Genomic DNA, 21,803 nt, shown 5'->3' with positions numbered 1-21,803 from the left:
TTACACACACACACAGTTTAACGGGAGAACATCTGCAATCAATGTTCACGCTCATTTCAACGTCGGATCCCTCGGAGGAAAACGTCAATTCAATTTGTCAGATTTTAGTCACGCCAAATTGATGCTATTTGGTCGATTATGCTCGCTCGTTAAATGGCACACGGTTTTAGTTGACACATAATTTACTATGGAAAATCTGCATCTCCCGTTAGTCACACCTATGGTCACGCCTCGTGACATCACTCCTTAGATCTCCATATATGGAGCTGACCTGTTCTGACATTCCATATGTTGATCTGACCTCATCAAACCCTGTACACTCAAGACACGCTCCATGGCCAGACCTCATCGAACCCTACACTCAAGGAACTGCCCCCGCTGCCACCCTTTGATCTCCATATGTGACCAGATTTGACTGAGAGACTGCCATCGCGCACATTCCAGCTTTTCACCAGAGGAGAAAAGGGTTTTTTTCCCCAAAAATGAGTTAATAGCACAGGCAGACTCTTCACATACTAGAGCATGTCTGAAATAAGTGTCAGAGCTGATATCGACATGTAAATATGAAATAAATGCTTAAACATGTAGCTAGGTGTAATGTTAGAGACCACAGAAGTGAACCTTTCAAGCCTGTTTTCTCAACTCGCTGTTTTCTGCAAGACATTACTCTATAAGCCATATCTCCAAAACTGGTGGGTCAAACTGAACAACCAATATGTCAATTAAAGCTATGATTCCCTGCTTGCATATGATATGAAAAAACGAAAATTCTAAAAAATCCAATGGCAGTCCCTCAGTCAAATTTAGTCACATATATGGAGCTGACCAAAAGGTCACCATGCAACTAAACCACACCAAAGGGTCACCATGCAACTCAAACCACACCAAAGGGTCACCATGCAACTCAAACCACACCAAAATGTCACCATGCAACTAAACCACACCAAAGGGTCACCATGCAACTCAAACCACACCAAAATGTCACCATGCAACTCAAACCACACCAAAAGGTCACCATGCAACTAAACCACACCAAAAGGTCACCATGCAACTAAACCACACCAAAGGGTCACCATGCAACTCAAACCACACCAAAGGGTCACCATGCAACTAAACCACACCAAAGGGTCACCATGCAACTAAACCACACCAAAAGGTCACCATGCAACTAAACCACACCAAAATGTCACCATGCAACTAAACCACACCAAAAGGTCACCATGCAACTAAAAAACACCAAAAGGTCACCATGCAACTAAACCACACCAAAAGGTCACCATGCAACTAAAAAACACCAAAAGGTCACCATGCAACTAAACCACACCAAAATGTCACCATGCAACTAAACCACACCAAAAGGTCACCATGCAACTAAACCACACCAAAATGTCACCATGCAACTAAACCACACCAAAAGGTCACCATGCAACTAAAAAACACCAAAAGGTCACCATGCAACTAAACCACACCAAAAGGTCACCATGCAACTAAAAAACACCAAAAGGTCACCATGCAACTAAACCACACCAAAATGTCACCATGCAACTAAACCACACCAAAAGGTCACCATGCAACTAAAAAACACCAAAGGTCACCATGCAACTAAACCACACCAAAAGGTCACCATGCAACTAAACCACACCAAAAGGTCACCATGCAACTAAAAAACACCAAAGGTCACCATGCAACTAAACCACACCAAAAGGTCACCATGCAACTAAACCACACCAAAAGGTCACCATGCAACTAAAAAACACCAAAAGGTCACCATGCAACTAAACCACACCAAAAGGTTACCATGCAACTAAAAAACACCAAAAGGTCACCATGCAACTAAAATACACCAAAGGGTCACCATGCAACTAAACCACACCAAAAGGTCACCATGCAACTAAAAAACACCAAAAGGTCACCATGCAACTAAACCACACCAAAAGGTTACCATGCAACTAAAAAACACCAAAAGGTCACCATGCAACTCAAACCACACCAAAAGGTCACCATGCAACTAAAAAACACCAAAAGGTCACCATGCAACTAAACCACACCAAAAGGTTACCATGCAACTAAAAAACACCAAAAGGTCACCATGCAACTAAACCACACCAAAAGGTCACTATGCAACTAAACCACACCAAAAGGTCACCATGCAACTAAACCACACCAAAAGGTCACCATGCAACTCAAACCACACCAAAGGGTCACCATGCAACTCAAACCACACCAAAGGGTCACCATGCAACTCAAACCACACCAAAGGGTCACCATGCAACTCAAACCACACCAAAGGGTCACCATGCAACTCAAACCACACCAAAGGGTCACCATGCAACTCAAACCACACCAAAAGGTCACCATGCAACTAAACCACACCAAAGGGTCACCATGCAACTAAACCACACCAAAAGGTCACCATGCAACTCAAACCACACCAAAGGGTCACAATGCAACTAAACCACACCAAAGGGTCACCATGCAACTAAACCACACCAAAGGGTCACCATGCAACTCAAACTACACCAAAGGGTCACCATGCAACTAAACCACACCAAAAGGTCACCATGCAACTCAAACCACACCAAAAGGTCACCATGCAACTAAACCACACCAAAAGGTCACTATGCAACTAAACCACACCAAAAGGTCACTTGCAACCGTTTGGACCCAAGGAGTTGCAAGGGGACCCTTTGGTGTGGTTTGGGCTTAAGGGTCCATTTTTACACTCTAAATAAATAAATTGGTGATCTGAAGGCGTATATAATTATTATAGTATATTAATAATGGTCTAGACTCGTTCACCATGTACCAAGTAAATTACGGGAATTGCATAAGGCATGCATTTCCAACTTGCATCGTTCCGGAAATCCAGCATGCGCGTGTGTGTGTGTGTGCGCGTGCGAGTGCATGCGTGTGTGTCCGTGTGCGAGTGTGTGTTTGTGTGTGTATGTGTGTGTGTGTGTGTGTGGGGGGGGGGGGGGGGGGGGGTTCATGCATGTGTCTGTGCGTGCGCTGCCACTGCCTTTGGGTTCCTCCAGGCGTAGGAATCAGTGAGCAGGTGGAGCATGCGTGCGCGCGCACACACACACACACACACACACACACACACACACACACACACACACACACACACACACACACACAGTGCTGTCTTCTGACAAGACCCGCCGTCTCCTGTTTGTCAGGACCCCTGGAGCGGAGACGTGTGTGTGTGTGTGTGTGTGTGTGTGTGTGTGTGTGTGTGTGTGTGTGTGTGTGTGTGTGTGTGTGTGTGTGTGTGTGTGTGTGTGTGTGTGGTGTGTGTGTGTGTGTGTGTGTGTGTGTGTGTGTGTGTGTGTGTGTGTGTGTGGTGTGTGTGTGTGTGTGTGTGTGTGTGTGTGGGAAGCACTGTTAGGATTCACAATGACTTTGACAGTGCTGTTGGGAACCTGCAATGTTCACAGAGAGGTGACTGACTGACTGGCTGGCTGGCTGGCTGGCTGGCTGGCTGGCTGGCTGGCTGGCTGGCTGGCTCATCACAACAAACACAATATTTTGGGCCGAAAAAATAATTACAAAGAAGAAAAACAACAAAACAAAGTGTTGTACCCTGTCCTTCTTTCTTCTTCTTTTGAATTATTAATTTTGTTCGGCCCAAAAAACTTGTTGTGTTTGTTGTCATGATTTCTCACGATCCGAGTTTGTCTCCGTTCTGTTCGAGGCTTATACAGATCTTTAGATAAATACTCTTTGAAACGTCTATGGGGGGGGAAATGAACGGGGAATTATTTCCTGCATGGGCGTCGGCGTCATGAAAGGGGGCGGGACTTTCACACGTCGATACAGAGGATTCCTACATCGAGTTCCACCTCCGTGGCGTGGAAAGCCCGCGGCGCCCGCGTACAGTAGGCTGTACACGTACAGTATACGAGCACATAACATCTCTGAGACCATGGTATAGATAACGCTTAGGGGGGGGACAGAAAAGCAGGGGTGGGTTTTGTTTAATTGTTTGCTGTGTGAGCCTGACTCGCCTGCAGCTACCCCCCCAGAGAACCCGCCTCCAAGCCCGGGTCGCGACCCCTGGTGCTTACAGGCATTTCCTTCCTTCCAAACAAACAAACAACCAACCCCCACATGCAGCCCCCGAAACCCGGCCTGCACCACACACCACACACTGCTGCTGCTGCACACTGTGCATGCATGCGGCGTACTATATATAGGCATTAACGACGCACGTGCTTGTGTGCGTGCGTGCGTGCGTCAAGGTTAATTAAATAAGGTTAGGAAGCGAAGACCGTGCGGTGGACTCCATGTTGCTCCCTGGAAGGACAGAAGCATGCACAATGGGCTATATGCAGCCAACAACTATATGAAGCGTTCAGCTTCCTTACTCTCAATTGCGCATGTTTATTTCCTTCCAGGGAGCAACATGGAGTCCACCGTACATTCTTCTGTCCTTCCAGGGAGCAACATGGAGTCCACCGTACGGTCTTCTGTCCTTCCAGGAGCAACATGGAGTCCACCGTACGGTCTTCTGTCCTTCCAGGGAGCAACATGGAGTCCACCGTACGGTCTTCTGTCCTTCCAGGAGCAACATGGAGTCCACCGTACATTCTTCTGTCCTTCCAGGGAGCAACATGGAGTCCACCGTACGGTCTTCTGTCCTTCCAGGGAGCAACATGGAGTCCACCGTACGGTCTTCTGTCCTTCCAGGAGCAACATGGAGTGCACCGTACGGTCTTCTGTCCTTCCAGGGAGCAACATGGAGTCCACCGTACGGTCTTCTGTCCTTCCAGGGAGCAACATGGAGTCCACCGTACGGTCTTTTGTCCTTCCAGGGAGCAACATGGAGTCCACCGTACGGTCTTCTGTCCTTCCAGGGAGCAACATGGAGTCCACCGTACGGTCTTCTGTCCTTCCAGGGAGCAACATGGAGTCCACCGTACGGTCTTCTGTCCTTCCAGGGAGCAACATGGAGTCCACCGTACGGTCTTCTGTCCTTCCAGGGAGCAACATGGAGTCCACCGTACGGTCTTCTGTCCTTCCAGGGAGCAACATGGAGTCCACCGTACGGTCTTCTGTCCTTCCAGGGAGCAACATGGAGTCCACCGTACAGTCTTCTGTCCTTCCAGGAGCAACATGGAGTCCACGGTACGGTCTTCTGTCCTTCCAGGAGCAACATGGAGTCCACCGTACGGTCTTCTGTCCTTCCAGGAGCAACATGGAGTCCACCGTACAGTCTTCTGTCCTTCCAGGAGCAACATGGAGTCCACGGTACGGTCTTCTGTCCTTCCAGGGAGCAACATGGAGTCCACCGTACGGTCTTCTGTCCTTCCAGGGAGCAACATGGAGTCCACCGTACGGTCTTCTGTCCTTCCAGGAGCAACATGGAGTCCACCGTACGGTCTTCTGTCCTTCCAGGGAGCAACATGGAGTCCACCGTACGGTCTTCTGTCCTTCCAGGGAGCAACATGGAGTCCACCGTACGGTCTTCTGTCCTTCCAGGGAGCAACATGGAGTCCACCGTACGGTCTTCTGTCCTTCCAGGGAGCAACATGGAGTCCACCGTACAGTCTTCTGTCCTTCCAGGAGCAACATGGAGTCCACCGTACGGTCTTCTGTCCTTCCAGGGAGCAACATGGAGTCCACCGTACGCTCTTCTGTCCCTCCAGGGAGCAACATGGAGTCCACCGTACGGTCTTCTGTCCTTCCAGGAGCAACATGGAGTGCACCGTACGGTCTTCTGTCCTTCCAGGGAGCAACATGGAGTCCACCGTACGGTCATCTGTCCTTCCAGGGAGCAACATGGAGTCCACCGTACGGTCTTTTGTCCTTCCAGGGAGCAACATGGAGTCCACCGTACGGTCTTCTGTCCTTCCAGGGAGCAACATGGAGTCCACCGTACGGGCTTCTGTCCTTCCAGGGAGCAACATGGAGTCCACCGTACGGTCTTCTGTCCTTCCAGGGAGCAACATGGAGTCCACCGTACGGTCTTCTGTCCTTCCAGGGAGCAACATGGAGTCCACCGTACGGTCTTCTGTCCTTCCAGGAGCAACATGGAGTCCACCGTACAGTCTTCTGTCCTTCCAGGAGCAACATGGAGTCCACGGTACGGTCTTCTGTCCTTCCAGGGAGCAACATGGAGTCCACCGTACGGTCTTCTGTCCTTCCAGGGAGCAACATGGAGTCCACCGTACGGTCTTCTGTCCTTCCAGGGAGCAACATGGAGTCCACCGTACGGTCTTCTGTCCTTCCAGGAGCAACATGGAGTCCACCGTACGGTCTTCTGTCCTTCCAGGGAGCAACATGGAGTCCACCGTACGGTCTTCTGTCCTTCCAGGGAGCAACATGGAGTCCACCGTACGGTCTTCTGTCCTTCCAGGGAGCAACATGGAGTCCACCGTACGGTCTTCTGTCCTTCCAGGGAGCAACATGGAGTCCACCGTACAGTCTTCTGTCCTTCCAGGAGCAACATGGAGTCCACCGTACGGTCTTCTGTCCTTCCAGGGAGCAACATGGAGTCCACCGTACGGTCTTCTGTCCTTCCAGGGAGCAACATGGAGTCCACCGTACGGTCTTCTGTCCTTCCAGGAGCAACATGGAGTCCACCGTACGGTCTTCTGTCCTTCCAGGGAGCAACATGGAGTCCACCGTACGGTCTTCTGTCCTTCCAGGGAGCAACATGGAGTCCACCGTACGGTCTTCTGTCCTTCTAGGGAGCAACATGGAGTCCACCGTACGGTCTTCTGTCCTTCTAGGGAGCAACATGGAGTCCACCGTACGGTCTTCTGTCCTTCCAGGAGCAACATGGAGTCCACCGTACGGTCTTCTGTCCTTCTAGGGAGCAACATGGAGTCCACCGTACGGTCTTCTGTCCTTCCAGGGAGCAACATGGAGTCCACCGTACGGTCTTCTGTCCTTCCAGGAGCAACATGGAGTCCACTGTACAGTCTTCTGTCCTTCCAGGAGCAACATGGAGTCCACGGTACGGTCTTCTGTCCTTCCAGGAGCAACATGGAGTCCACCGTACAGTCTTCTGTCCTTCCAGGAGCAACATGGAGTCCACCGTACAGTCTTCTGTCCTTCCAGGAGCAACATGGAGTCCACGGTACGGTCTTCTGTCCTTCCAGGGAGCAACATGGAGTCCACCGTACGGTCTTCTGTCCTTCCAGGGAGCAACATGGAGTCCACCGTACGGTCTTCTGTCCTTCCAGGGAGCAACATGGAGTCCACCGTACGGTCTTCTGTCCTTCCAGGAGCAACATGGAGTCCACCGTACGGTCTTCTGTCCTTCCAGGGAGCAACATGGAGTCCACCGTACGGTCTTCTGTCCTTCCAGGGAGCAACATGGAGTCCACCGTACGGTCTTCTGTCCTTCCAGGGAGCAACATGGAGTCCACCGTACGGTCTTCTGTCCTTCCAGGGAGCAACATGGAGTCCACCGTACAGTCTTCTGTCCTTCCAGGAGCAACATGGAGTCCACCGTACGGTCTTCTGTCCTTCCAGGGAGCAACATGGAGTCCACCGTACGGTCTTCTGTCCTTCCAGGGAGCAACATGGAGTCCACCGTACGGTCTTCTGTCCTTCCAGGAGCAACATGGAGTCCACCGTACGGTCTTCTGTCCTTCCAGGGAGCAACATGGAGTCCACCGTACGGTCTTCTGTCCTTCCAGGGAGCAACATGGAGTCCACCGTACGGTCTTCTGTCCTTCTAGGGAGCAACATGGAGTCCACCGTACGGTCTTCTGTCCTTCTAGGGAGCAACATGGAGTCCACCGTACGGTCTTCTGTCCTTCCAGGAGCAACATGGAGTCCACCGTACGGTCTTCTGTCCTTCTAGGGAGCAACATGGAGTACAGATATTGTACTTTTAGTCCACTACAGGTATCTGAAAACCTTAGTTACTACTATAGTTATATGATTATTATTACAAAACATACAGTAACCACTTCATCCATTCACAGGCCCGCGGGAAGTACTTTACACTAGCAGGGGCTGAACGTGTACCTGGGGGTGCGCGCGCTATGCGCGCCGCACAAATGCGCGCCGCACAAATGCGCGTGCATGCGCATCATGCACGCGCATTTTCGCGCATTTTCACGCGCAAACGTGGCCTTTACTTTCCCTCCACACGCAAGTTATATGAACGAACTGACACAGGCAATTAACCAGGATAAGGTGCCAATACTGTGATACAGCATATTTAAATCTCTTTTTTTTTTCTTTCTCTCCTGTTCGAGGGGGGGCTGTGCCTGGGGGGAGGGGGTGCTACAGCCCCCCCAGCACCCCTACTTCCCTCAGCCATGCATCCATATACCTGTATATACATTCCGGACAGGTGATGTCCAGCTTTTGGAATGTGCAACCCAAATGGTGTTGTCCTGCACACAAACATGTAAACGTGTAAACATAAACATTGATAAACATAAAGGTGTGTGAATGTGTGTGTGAATGGGTGAATGTAATGCACAGTCTATGCAAAGCGCCTTGGGTGAAGGCGCTATATAAATGCACCATTTACCATTTAGGAATTAAGCTAGCTACCACATAGACTCTCTAGATTCACAGAGTGTGAACTCAAATTAGTCTTAAATGGTGCTACAGTCCTCAAAGGAAACCAATGGCCTTCGACCCTAATGGCCGCTGCCCAATTAAGTCCACCTTTTGTTGTGTTTTGAGTAAAGAGTGTGAGTTCATAGGGATGGAGAAAGGGGGTGCTGATATCTTTGGTTTCTGTGGTCTACGCTAGTGAATGTAGGCCAATTAAATCTGTCTAGAGCAGTGACTCAACCTTTTACATTTCACGGAAACCGCAGTCTGATTGGCCAGTGCTTTAAGGACCCGCAGTCTGATTGGCCAGTGGTTGAAGGACCCGCAGTCTGATTGGCCAGTGCTCTAAGGACCCGCAGTCTGATTGGCCAGTGGTTGAAGGACACGCAGTTTGATTGGCCAGTGCTCTAAGGACCCGCAGTCTGATTGGCCAGTGCTCTAAGGACCCGCAATCTGATTGGCCAGTGGTTTAAGGACCCGCAGTCTGATTGGCCAGTGGTTTAAGGACCCGCAGTCTGATTGGCCAGTGCTCTAAGGACCCGCAGTCTGATTGGCCAGTGGTTGAAGGACCCGTAGTCTGATTGGCCAGTGGTTGAAGGACCCGCAGTCTGATTGGCCAGTGGTTGAAGGACACGCAGTTTGTCTGTATCAGCGAGAACACAGGAGTATTGGCATCAAAATGAACTTAAAGTATACCAATAGTAATTATATGTACTTAAAGTATACCAATAGTAATTATATGTACTTAAAGTATACCAATAGTAATTAAAAGTACGCATTGTGCAGAATTTCCCATTTCCCAAGTTCACAATGTGTACAAAATCATTAGCCGATCTAAAAGCTTGTAGATCTAAAAGCTTGTAGATCGGCTATTTTCAAATGTCCTTAATGTATAATAGCCTATAGTGCTGAAGTGGTTCGTGTGTTTTGTAATAATAACCAAAATCTACAAAGTAACTAAAGTTTTCAAATAATTGTAGTGGTAGTAGGGATGCACCGAAAGGGAAATTCTTGGCCGAAATCGAATACCGAATATAGGAAACAGTTGGCCGAAAACCCATTGCTACCATTGCTGTCATGGCCGTACCTTAAAGCTACCTGATTTATGGCAAAATAAATGGTTATGGCAAAACTTAAAGGACAACTTTAGTTTTTTTCAACCAAGGTTCATGTTTTAGGTTGTTATTAGAGAAAGTAAAAGATGAGTGTTATTTTTTTCTCATTTGCTGCTTTCTTTCGTTTTAGGGATTTTAGCTGTTTTTGACAGGGGGCATTCGAACATTTTTTATAGCGATTTATTTTAATTATTTACTATAGTCCTACTAGACCCCAGGAGATTACATCTGGCCACAAAAGATCACTGAATGTGAAGGGGGTGACAAACTGGCATGTTGAGCCATACAACACAGTATAGCAGCCCCCTATAGTACCCCCCTTCACATTCAGTAGATCCTGTGATCTTTTGTGGCCAGATGTAATTTGGCCACATTCTGTGCCGGAACCCCTGTTGGTGTTTTAAAAGCATTATGTTATACTTTAGCTATTGAAAAAAAATAGCAGATCTACAAGCCCGAGTGCCGCGCTATACGAGCTTGTAGATCTGCTATTTTTGAAAAGTCGTGAAAATGTGGCACAAATCTTTGAATATATGTTCTTTCAGAGCGATCGTTTTTAACTCAAATCTTTGATTCTGGGGTGTGTGTGTGTGTGTGGGGGGGGGGGGGTCCCTGGAACAACATATTTTCAGATGGGGGGGGTCGACGGCCCATGATTTTTTTGGCGTCCTTGACATGAATATGTCTGAGACCCACTGATATAGAAACATGGGGTTTTCAGAAAACTGTCAGGATTTAGAAGACATTTTGTAGAATCTCAGGTCCAGATAGCTTAGGCATCATACCTTCGATTTACGCCTATGTGGCCGTGTTGATTTTGACGGGAAGTTTTGATTTAGTTTTAGTCACAGCCTTTTGAATAAAACAGCCATATAAATATTTTAATAGTAATAGTTTTACCTTGACTCAAGTTTCAGTCGACTAAATATAATAAAATGGTAAATGGTGCATTTATATAGCGCCTTCATCCAAGGCGCTTTACATAGATTGTGCATTACATTCACCCATTCACACACACATTCACACACCGATGGCAGCGGAAACCATGCAAGGCACCAACTAGCACATCGGGAGCAATTAGGAGGTTCAGAGTCTTGCTTAAGGACACTTCGACACAAACTCTGGGGGAGCCCGGGTTTGAACTGGCAACCTTGCGGTTACCATCCAGGCACTCCACCGCCGCCCCATGATACGTGTGATGTATTTTGGGCGGTGGCTTGATGGCGTCGTAACGGCTGGTTTTACACTTGGTTTCATATGATGTATTTTGGGCGGTGGCTTGATGGCGTCGTAACGGCTGGTTTTACACTTGGTTTCATGTGATGTATTTTGGGCGGTGGCTTGATGGCGTCGTAACGGCTGGTTTTACACTTGGTCTCATGTGCTGAAAACAGCCGATCCATACAAGCTTGTAGATCTTCTATTTTTAGAGCACAACATCTTGTAGATCTTCTATTCACTCGTGTTTTAGTTGTACAGTTGATCTCTTCTCTACAAAGTCCCTCCCTGATATTCCACTCTAGTTTTTATTTGTTGACAAAATCGTCAATAATGTATTTATTCTTAGTTTTAGTCGTCATCATAGCTTAGTATTGTATTTAGTTTTCGTCAGTGAAATAAGGCAGTCGACAAACATGTTTCGTCCTAGTTTCAGTCGCCTAGTCAACACTGGGTTCAGAGAGCTTAAAGACTGTCTGTGTTCAATCTGCTCGCACGGTCTGACACGACCATCAACCTTATAGAGTATGACACGACCATCAACCTTATAGAGTATGACACGACCATCAACCTTATAGAGTATGACACGACCATCAACCTTATAGAGTATGACACGACCATCAACCTTATAGAGTATGACACGGTCTGACACGACCATCAACCTTATAGATTATGACACGACCATCAACCTTATAGAGTATGCCATTGTGGACATTTATTTCTGTAATGCAGCCCACTGTCATGTTGACATCTCTCTCTCTCTCTCTCTACCTCTCTGGGAACTGCCCATAGATCCGAAGTCCCGTTAGTCCGAACATGCATTAAGGTCGGCGAACATGCACTGCTCCCGTGCTTGCGGTTATGTTTAGGTTAGGGTTAGAGATAGGGATAGTAATTTCGGAAAACAATGAACCTCCTGACTAATGACACGGCACCCTCTCTCTCACACGGGGGGCACACACGCCATTTTGGAAAGAACTTGGGCCCCTTGCCTTCTTCATTCATTACCGCTGACACTAATGGAGGCTCTGTTCCATTCTGGTCAGTCAGGGCCAGGGTGCTGCTATCGTGTCCATGTTGGATCACTGCAAAGTGTCCTTGAGTGGGTTCCAAATGGCACGTACCCTTACAGGTCCATTTGGTTCCATTCGTACAACTCTCAGAGTTCTGGGGGTCCTTGAAATTAAAAGATCACACCCGTGTGAACTCAGTGGTGTAAGGTCTTATATAGACTGATCAGCTGTGGTCTGACGTAATGTCTGACGTAATGAAATCACACCCGTGTGAACTGGGTGACCATAGCAACCATGCTCATTTTTTGGTACGAACAGACAGACAGACAGACACGTAAACTAACAAAGCCAGTTGTAGGAGTGGTTTACACCACTCAAAAAGGGTGAGAACCACTGTACACTAAATGGAACCGATCCTTTATTAGTACGATCGGTACCATCTGTGAAGGAAGCAGGGAAGGGCTCCGTTAGGAAGACTTATTCAATGTGTCCACAGAGCCCATTCTCTCTTCTCTATTCCGTTAGTAGGAAGACTTATTCAATGTGTCCACAGAGCCCATTCTCTCTGCTCTATTCCGTTAGTAGGAAGACTTATTCAATGTGAGCACAGAGCCCATTCTCTCTGCTCTATTCCGTTAGTAGGAAGACTTATTCAATGTGTCCACAGAGCCCATTCTCTCTGCTCTATTCCGTTAGTAGGAAGACTTATTCAATGTGTCCACAGAGCCCATTCTCTCTGCTCTATTCCGTTAGTAGGAAGACTTATTCAATGTGTCCACAGAGCCCATTCTCTCTTCTCTATTCCGTTAGTAGGAAGACTTATTCAATGTGAGCACAGAGCCCATTCTCTCTTCTCTATTCCGTTAGTAGGAAGACTTATTCAATGTGTCCACAGAGCCCATTCTCTCTTCTCTATTCCGTTAGTAGGAAGACTTATTCAATGTGTCCACAGAGCCCATTCTCTCTGCTCTATTCCACATCTAACACTTAGCCCGCCGAAAAAACGTAGCCTACGTTAATTGACGGCAAGCGACAAGCCGCCAAAACACATAGGTTACGTTAATTCAGTTGTATAAGTTGTTGTTTTGATCCGTTTCTACTGGGAAGGGCTACATTACATCACATTAGCTTCGGGTGGCTATCTGTTATTAGCATAAGACTGGACTGCACCATATCTTGGTTGCGCGTGCACACACACACACACACACACGTGCGCGCTTTAGACTCCAAATCCCAGTCCCATGGCGGCATTTCTGGTCAAAACAACGCTTATTCTCCATATGCAGACCGCGGCCATCTTACCATATAAGGTAATGTCAACTTCCATTGACAGCCCATTCATCCAAACAGAACAGTCCTATCTGATTGTATTAAACAACGTCAAACTCACCAACATTGCAGCTGTACGGAAAGCTTGAATTATTCTTTCTATCCTCAAAGTGTTTGTTTCATAATAATCCACCGTAGACATGTTGTTATGAGCTACTTTGTGGCCTTGTGCAGGTGATTATTTTTCTAAGTGCTGGAGTTTGGAAGTGCTCGTTAGATATCACTCAACATCCCATGTGTACCACCTGTTTTGAATTAGCACATAATGCAGGAGGCAGCAGGTCGTCGCTTTACCGAAAACGAGTGCTTCCAAAACTCTGATGGAAACATGACCGCGGTGTCTGCAAATGGTCTATTGCACGGAGCCTAGCGGTAGCAGTAATGGCGCCCGGCCTGTGCTTCTCATCAGCTAGTGAGACATCAACACCTAGTCCGACAACACACACACACCATTCAGTCGACATCCGGTTTCTGTCGCCGTGTTTTGGATCTTCAAATAAGGGTTGAACGAGGGGGGTTGGATCTTCAAAATAAGGGTTGAACGAGGGGGGGAGATATCATGGTATATAGTAAACATTCTTTATCCTGCCTTTCAGGACGGGAACCCCATTTGGCGTTTTAAGCATTATGTTATACCGGTACAAGATCTACAAGCTCATAGCGCGACACTTATATCTGCTATTTTGGAAAAGTCGTGAAAGTGTGGCTCAAATCTTTGAATATGTATTCTTGCAGAGTGAACATTTTTTAACTCAAATCTTTGCTTCTGGGAGGAGGGTCCCTGGAACAACATATTTTCAGATTGTGGTTGGTAGCCAAATTCTTATAATATTTGGGGTCCTTGACATGAAAAACCTTGAGAACCACTGACATAGAAACATAGAAAACTGTCAAGGTATAGAAGACATTTGGTAGAATCTTGTAGAATCGTCCTCAGGTCTAAATGGGTTAAGACATATATATATCATATATATATGTATTGTTTTCAGCATGTTGCTTCCTTCGTTGCTGTGGTCTGAATTCGTCGTAATTGCGACAACACTCACGACGCGTCCTCAGCCGGCCTCTTGAGAACGCATTTCACGCTGGAGCCGTCCGCCCTGAGCGTGACCTCCACGATGGCGAAGAGCGAGACCACCTGACAGACCGAGGGCTTCTGCCGCCCCCCCGACAACGACGACCACACCAGCGTCAGCTCCGACTTCCTGCCCACCCGGTTGTGCTGGAACATGTGCAGGCCGGCCACGTCGCGCGGGTAGATGCGCTTCTGGACGCCGTAGCGCAGCACGATGACGTCGAAGGCGTGGTCCAGCACGCCCATCACCATGGCCTCCGAGTCCAGGGGGCCGCTCTCCCGGACGAACGCGGTGAAGAACAGCTCCGTGCTCAGCTCGTGGGCCCTCTTGGAGGCGGCCCTTTTGTCGTTGCAGTGCGACGCCTGCTTGTGGATCTGGGCGCCGCTCCGCGTCACGGGCGGCCCGCAGCCCAGCGAGGCGGCCAGCAGCCGGTGGACGATGACGTCGGCGTAGCGGCGGATGGGCGAGGTGAAGTGGGTGTAGAGCGGCACGTTGAGGGCGTAGTGGCGGAAGCGGGACTCGTTCTTCTGGACGCCGGCGCAGAAGTACTCCGCCATCTGCATGATCCGGGAGCACATGTTGGTGAGCACCTCCTTGCGGGCGCCAGAGTACTTGTCGTCGCCGACGATGGCCAGGAGGCTGGCGTGCAGCGCCCCGGCCGAGGAGAAGTCGATGTCGAGGCCCATCTGCTCGCAGAAGTCCTGCAGCTCGGCCACCATCTTGTCCTGGGGCGGCGGGTGGCGGCGGAGCAGCGCCAGCTCCGGGAAGGAGTCGTAGATCTGCCGGGCGGCGGCCATGTTGGCCAGCAGCATGAACTCCTCCACCAGCTCGTTGCTCTCGCGGTACCGGTAGACGTGGCAGCCCCGGGGCGTGGCGGCCGCCGCGTCGCCCTCGTCCAGCGCGAAGGACAGCTTCAGACGGTCCAGCCGGAGGGCTCCCTCGCGGAAGCGCCGAGCGCGGAGGTTCCTGGCGATGGCGTGCAGGTCGAGCACGGCGCGGCGTATCTCGTCCGCGGGGTGCTCGGGGGCGGCAGCGGCGGCGGCTCCGAGCGGCAGCTCCTCCCCCTCTGTGGCGGAGGGGGAGGAGCCGCCTTCGATCACGCTCTGCGCGTGATCGTAGCTCAGCTTGACGCAGGAGCGAATCACCGAGCGGCCGAACCACTTGTTCAGGACCTCTCCCTGCGGCGTGAGCGTCCAGACCACGGAGAACGCCAGCCTGTCGGCCAGCGGCTGCAGGCTGCACAGCTCCTCGCACAGCAGCCGGGGCAGCATGGGGATCATCTTCTGGACCATGTACACGCTGGTGGCCCTCTGGGCGGCCACGGTGTCCAGGGCGTTGCCCTCCTCCACGAAGTAAGCCACGTCGGCGATGTGCACGCCCACCTCGAAGTTCCCGTCGGGCAGCGGCTTGCAAGACAGGGCGTCGTCCAGGTCGGTGGCGGAGGCGGGGTCGATGGTGAACACGCACTCGCCCCGCAGGTCCTTCCTCTTGCTCAACTCCTCGTGCGGGACGGCCCAGGGCAGCGCCCCCCCCACCCCCTGGGAGGGGGGGAGGCAGGCCAGCACGTCTTCGGGGAACTCGGAGGAGTCCACGTCGTACTCGGCCAGGATGCCCTCCGTCTCCGGGCGGATCTCTCCGGCCCGCCCCAGCGCGTTGGCGAGACGGCCCTCGGCCAGGAGGCTGTCGGGCGGCCAGTTGGTGACGCGGCAGATGAACAGGGTGTTGGCGTGGTCGCCAGGGCGCTGGGCAAAGCCGGCGGGGCAGTCGGCGAGTGGGACGTTGATGCGGGGCACGCGGTGGTCCACGGGGCGGAACAGGGCCACCGCGCTGTTGGGCGTGAACGCCAGGTGGCCCGTGGCGGCGCGGGAGTGCTTGTGCTCCACGATGCGCACCACTCTGGCGGTCCTTTGAAGGGTTTCCCTGTGGGCTCGCGGGGTCGCCGAAGGGTCGACCCCGCTGGCGCCTTCGCCGGGGGTCGTCTCGGCTCGGCCGGCGGTGCCTTCGCCGTCGCCCTCCGACCGCACGACCCTCCACTGGTTCCGCGGGAGCAGCCGCAGCGCCACCACGTCCCCGTTGAGCGCCCGGTTCCGAGCCAGCACGCCGTCCAGGAAGATGTCCCGCGTGCCGTCCGGAGACGGGACGAACGCCTCGGTGAAACGCCGCGGGTTGATCCGCAGTGGCCCCTGGATCAGCTGTCCTGGACCCGTCGTCTTCAGGCCCTGGGACACCTTCTCGGCGCTCATGTAAGACTCAAAGATTTGCTTCCCTGACCATTGATTCCCTGACCATTGATGATTCCCTGACCATTGACTCCTTGGCCATTGATTCCCTGACCATTGATTCCTCGGCCATTGACTCCGTGGCCATTGGCCCCCTGGTCGGTTCATACTGTCGTCGGCGGGCGGACCGAAGGCGTGGGCCGTCCGCGGCATGTCGGGGTGCCTGAGGAAGGCCGTGGGGGCAGCAGGATGTTGTTGATTGGCTGGGGCCTGGTGTTCCTCCATCGGGATTCTACCAATGACAGCGGTTTCTGACTGCTCTCGTGATCCGGAGACGGCTTCGAGTGACTACAGCGAGCGGTATGGCGTTTGGTACGTTTTCCTTGCAGGCCAGAGTTCCACGGTAAGAGCGCGTATTAAAGGGGAGTGGGTTGGATCTGGCTGTTTCTCTGAGAGGGCCCTGCTTATCTGCTTATCTGCCAGCGTCTGCTCTCGTCATCGTGATGAAGCTCATATACCCAAATGTGGAGTTCTGCGTCAGCCGTGTCCAAATATGGAGTTCCTCGTCAGCCGTGCCCAAATAGAGCCCGCGACGGTAAAGAGAAGTCCTGCACGCTTCAGCCAGAAGACGCTCAGTGTAGTTTAGGTCAGTGTAGTTTAGGTCAGTGTAGTTTAGGTCAGTGCTCAACAGAGGACAACTTGCATCAGAAAAACTAAATCACACTTGTGTGACTCTTAAAAAAAACATTGTAGCTTCAGTGTGGTGGCCTCCACTCCATTCAGTCATTCATAAGAAGTAGAAGAGGGTGATTGTCTGAAGAAAACATGGCGGCGCAGACAACAACAGACACGCTGTGTCACCTTTTGGCGGGCGGATGCAGCGGTACGGTGGCAGCCATCGCCACCTCTCCCCTGGAGGTGCTGAAGACGCGGATGCAGTCCTCACCCGGCCTCAGCGGCCGGCCGGGTACCGTCGCGCCCCCCGGCCTGCTGCGGGCCTTACGGTCCATTCTGGAGAAAGAGGGACCGCGGTCGCTGTTCCGCGGCCTGGGGCCAATCCTGGTGGGCGTGGCCCCCTCCAGGGCCATCTATTTTGCCGCGTACTCAAAGTCCAAAGAAGCGTTCAACGGGGTGTTTGTCCCCGACAGCGGGGCGGTGCACGCCAGCTCCGCCGGGCTGGCGGCGTTCGTCACGAACACCCTGACGAACCCCGTGTGGATGGTCAAGACCCGTATGCAGCTGGAGAACAACGCCCGGGGCGAGCAGGCGAGGAACGCGCTGCAGTGCGCCCGCCACGTTTACAGGACGGAAGGCGTGCGGGGATTCTACCGGGGCCTGACGGCGTCCTACGCCGGCATCTCCGAGACCGTGATCTGCTTCCTGATCTACGAGAAGCTGAAGAAACGCATCATCGCCGCCCGAAGACGAGTCGACTCCCCGACTCGACTCCCCGAGGGCGACAGAGGAGCGTGGGACTTCCTGAAACTGATGATGGCGGCGGCCGTTTCGAGGGGCTGTGCTTCCTGCGTCGGCTACCCGCACGAGGTGGTTCGGACCAGGCTGCGGGAGGAGGGCAGCAAGTACCGCCATCTGTTCCAGACGGCGAGGCTGATAATGGCGGAGGAAGGCCTGGCGGCGTTCTACAGAGGCCTGCTCCCACAGCTGGTCAGACAGATCCCCAACACGGCCATCGTCCTCTCCTCCTACGAACTCATTGTCTACCTCCTGGGGAAGTCAAAGTGACCACGACGCATCTCTCCTCCTACGAACTCATTGTCTACCTCCTGGGGAAGTCAAAGTGACCACGACACATCTGAAAGATTGGCTGGCGCCATCATAATGATGAAATGATGATGGCACTTTGGGGGCGAGAGACAGTTGGAAATGCAGCGCGTTTTCACTTTTTCGCTTTTCAATGGACTCTTCTACATAGACTTCTATTGGCGAAGAGTGACAAAGTCCTGGAACGGGAGTGTATGTAATGCATTACATGGTAAATGGTGCATTTATATAGCGCCTTTATCCAAGGCGCTTTACATAGATTGTGCATTACATTCACCCATTCACACACCTTTACATAGATTGTGCATTACATTCACCCATTCACACACCTTTACATAGATTGTGCATTACATTCACCCATTCACACACCTTTACATAGATTGTGCATTACATTCACCCATCCACACACACATTCATACACCGATGGCGGCGGAAGCCATGCAAGGTACCAACCAGCACATCAGGAGCAATTTGGGGTTCAGTGTCTTGCCCAAGGACACTTCGACATGTAGACATGAGGAGCCGGGATTCGAACCGCCGACCCATGGATCATTGGACGTCCTGTTCTACCTCTTGAGCCACAGTCACATTGGAGTCTATGGACTTTATACAGTGACAAACGAGCCCTCAATGTGGTAACTCTGTCTCTCCTCTATGGCTCTGGGAGGGGCTAGCGTCCCTCTGGGAGGGGCTAGCGTCCCTCTGGGAGGGGCTAGCGCCCCTCTGGGAGGGGCTAGCGTCCCTCTGGGACCTCTGGGAGGGGCTAACATCCCTCTGGGAGGGGCTAGTGTCCCTCAATTATGATGTTTTCTCGTGCCCTGTCATAACTACTGGACTTCCAGTGCATTCCCTGACCTTCCGGTCCAGGGCTTTGTCACTATTGGGCTCCCCGGGGGCCGCCCCCCTAGCCGCCATTGGACAGGATCCATGCATGAAGTGAACGCAACTCGCTGACCTGACCTCCTAGTAGGCTATACAGTCGTCCGGGGTCTGTTACTGACATATCGGTCTGTTACTGACATATCGGTCTGTTACTGACATATCGGTCTGTTACTGACATATCAGGTCTGTTAGTCTGTTACTGACATATCGGTCTGTTACTGACATATCGGTCTGTTACTGACATATCGGTCTGTTACTGACATATCGGTCTGTTACTGACATATCGGTCTGTTAGTCTGTTACTGACATATCGGTCTGTTACTGACATATCGGTCTGTTACTGACATATCGGTCTGTTACTGACATATCGGTCTGTTACTGACATATCGGTCTGTTAGTCTGTTACTGACATATCGGTCTGTTACTGACATATCGGTCTGTTACTGACATATCGGTCTGTTACTGACATATCGGTCTGTTAGTCTGTTACTGACATATCGGTCTGTTACTGACATATCGGTCTGTTACTGACATATCGGTCTGTTACTGACATATCGGTCTGTTAGTCTGTTACTGACATATCGGTCTGTTAGTCTGTTACTGACATATCGGTCTGTTACTGACATATCGGTCTGTTACTGGCATATCGGTCTGTTAGTCTGTTACTGACATATCGGTCTGTTACTGACATATCGGTCTGTTACTGACATATCGGTCTGTTAGTCTGTTACTGACATATCGGTCTGTTACTGACATATCGGTCTGTTACTGACATATCGGTCTGTTACTGACATATCGGTCTGTTAGTCTGTTACTGACATATCGGTCTGTTACTGACATATCGGTCTGTTAGTCTGTTACTGACATATCGGTCTGTTACTGACATATCGGTCTGTTAGTCTGTTACTGTCATATCGGTGCACTGTTGGTTCCACTGACGAAAACTGAATGGAAACTAAATGAAAACTCAGCTATGACGACTAAAACTAAGACTAAATATATTGACAATTTCGTCAACAAATACAACAAAATAGACTAAAATGTTAGGAAGAGACTAGTGGACAATAGATCCAGTATAAGTCATTCTACACTTGGTTGCATGCTGAAAATAGCAGATCTACAAGCTTGTAGATCTGCTATTTTCAGCAATTGTTAAATGAGTCGTTACGACGGCATCAAGGCCCGCCAAAATACATTTTAGTCGACTAAATCAACTGTGGATTTAGTCGACTAAAATCTTATGATATTTAGTCGACTGAAACTAGACTAACACCAAAACATTCCAAGTGACTAAAATGTGACTAAAACTAAATGAAAACTATTCAACAGACTATGACTAAAACTACAATCAAAATGTGCAGCCAAAATCAACAGGTGCCTCGTGTCAGACAGGCGGGTTGTCCCGGACCACTGACCCCGACCGCCTATATATGGACATATGGTTGTCCAGAACCCACAATGCATCTGATATGCCCATATAACGCCCATATGTGGGCATATACTGGTGACATCAGGGATCTCCATATATGGGCATAAAACAGAAACAGACAGACACAGACAGACAGACAGACAGACAGACAGACAGACAGACAGACAGACAGACAGACAGACAGACAGACAGACAGACAGACAGACAGACAGGGCGGCGGTGGCTCAGGGGTAGAGTGGATGGATGGTAACCGTAAGGTTGCCAGTTCGAACCCGGGCTCCCCCAGAGTTACTGTCGAAGTGTCCTTGAGCAAGACACTGAACCCCTAATTACTCCCGATGCGCTAGTTGGTGCCTTGCATGGTTTCCGCTGCCATCGGTGTATGAATGTGTGTGTGAATGGGTGAATGTAAATGCACAATCTCTGTAAAGCGCCTTGGATAAAGGCGCTATATAAATGCACCATTTACCATTTACAGACAGACAGACAGACAGACGGGCGTGGAAGGAACACGTTATTCCCACCAGTTCTAAAAATGCAGCCTTACCGCATCCATGCGTATGTGTGTATTTAAACAGGTTAAAGGTGAATCCCGTGCATGGTATTTAAACAGGTTAAAGGTGAATCCCGTTCATTGCTCTTCTCTCCTACTACGACCCACAAGCTGCAGTAAGGAGGACACCAAACTGACCAGTACGCCAGAATGTGTAAGCGTAATTTAGCCAGTTGGTAACCAAATGGACCCTTATTGATCCTGAACTCTTGAAGAGCATGACATGAAACCGAATGGTTTCATTTCACACTCTCAACAGTTAAATTATTACTTAATATACAAGAAGTCCAACACAAATAGAGAATGTAACATGATTGTTATTTTGATCAACGTTTGCCTGTTATCTCTCCTAATGGTAGCCTGGTCTAGTAAGCCAGACGCGAATCAGCCTTTGGCAAAATAAAAAAATAAACAATAACAGTGTGATATGAGTCTGACTTATTAGCCAGGCTATCCTAATGGTACCAACATCAATACAGCATGGAATTGTGGACAAAATCTTATCCAACGATAACAACAATATTCTCTTATTTTTGGGTCTGACTGAGAGGCTAAATGTCATCAAACGGTGGTCCGTGGCTCAAATGGGTCTGAGAGGCTAAATGTCATCAAATGGTGGTCCGTGGCTCAAATGGGTCTGAGAGGCTAAATGTCATCA

General features: G+C 50.3%; 2 protein-coding genes across 2 annotated transcripts; one reads left to right on the top strand and one right to left on the bottom strand.

Annotated features, from left to right (window-relative positions):
- Positions 1-14,246: 14,246 nt before the first annotated feature.
- Positions 14,247-16,784, bottom strand: LOC306918550 (DIS3-like exonuclease 2; the record flags this gene model as incomplete). The annotated part of the gene is made up of 1 exon (XM_079531448.1): positions 14,247-16,784. The coding sequence occupies one exon, from the start codon at positions 16,782-16,784 to the stop codon at positions 14,247-14,249; it is 2,538 nt and encodes an 845-aa protein (XP_079387574.1).
- A 540-nt stretch (positions 16,785-17,324) lies between these two features.
- LOC306918549 (solute carrier family 25 member 33-like) lies at positions 17,325-18,242 on the top strand (the record flags this gene model as incomplete). Its single annotated transcript, XM_079531447.1, has 1 exon — positions 17,325-18,242. The coding sequence occupies one exon, from the start codon at positions 17,325-17,327 to the stop codon at positions 18,240-18,242; it is 918 nt and encodes a 305-aa protein (XP_079387573.1).
- Positions 18,243-21,803: the final 3,561 nt, after the last annotated feature.

The sequence above is a fragment of the Electrona antarctica genome (genome assembly GCF_951216825.1).
Source record: "Electrona antarctica genome assembly, contig: scaffold_256, whole genome shotgun sequence".
NCBI lineage: Eukaryota > Metazoa > Chordata > Actinopteri > Myctophiformes > Myctophidae > Electrona > Electrona antarctica.
Note: the sequence above shows the minus strand (reverse complement) of the source record. Positions and strands in the feature narration are given on the sequence as shown.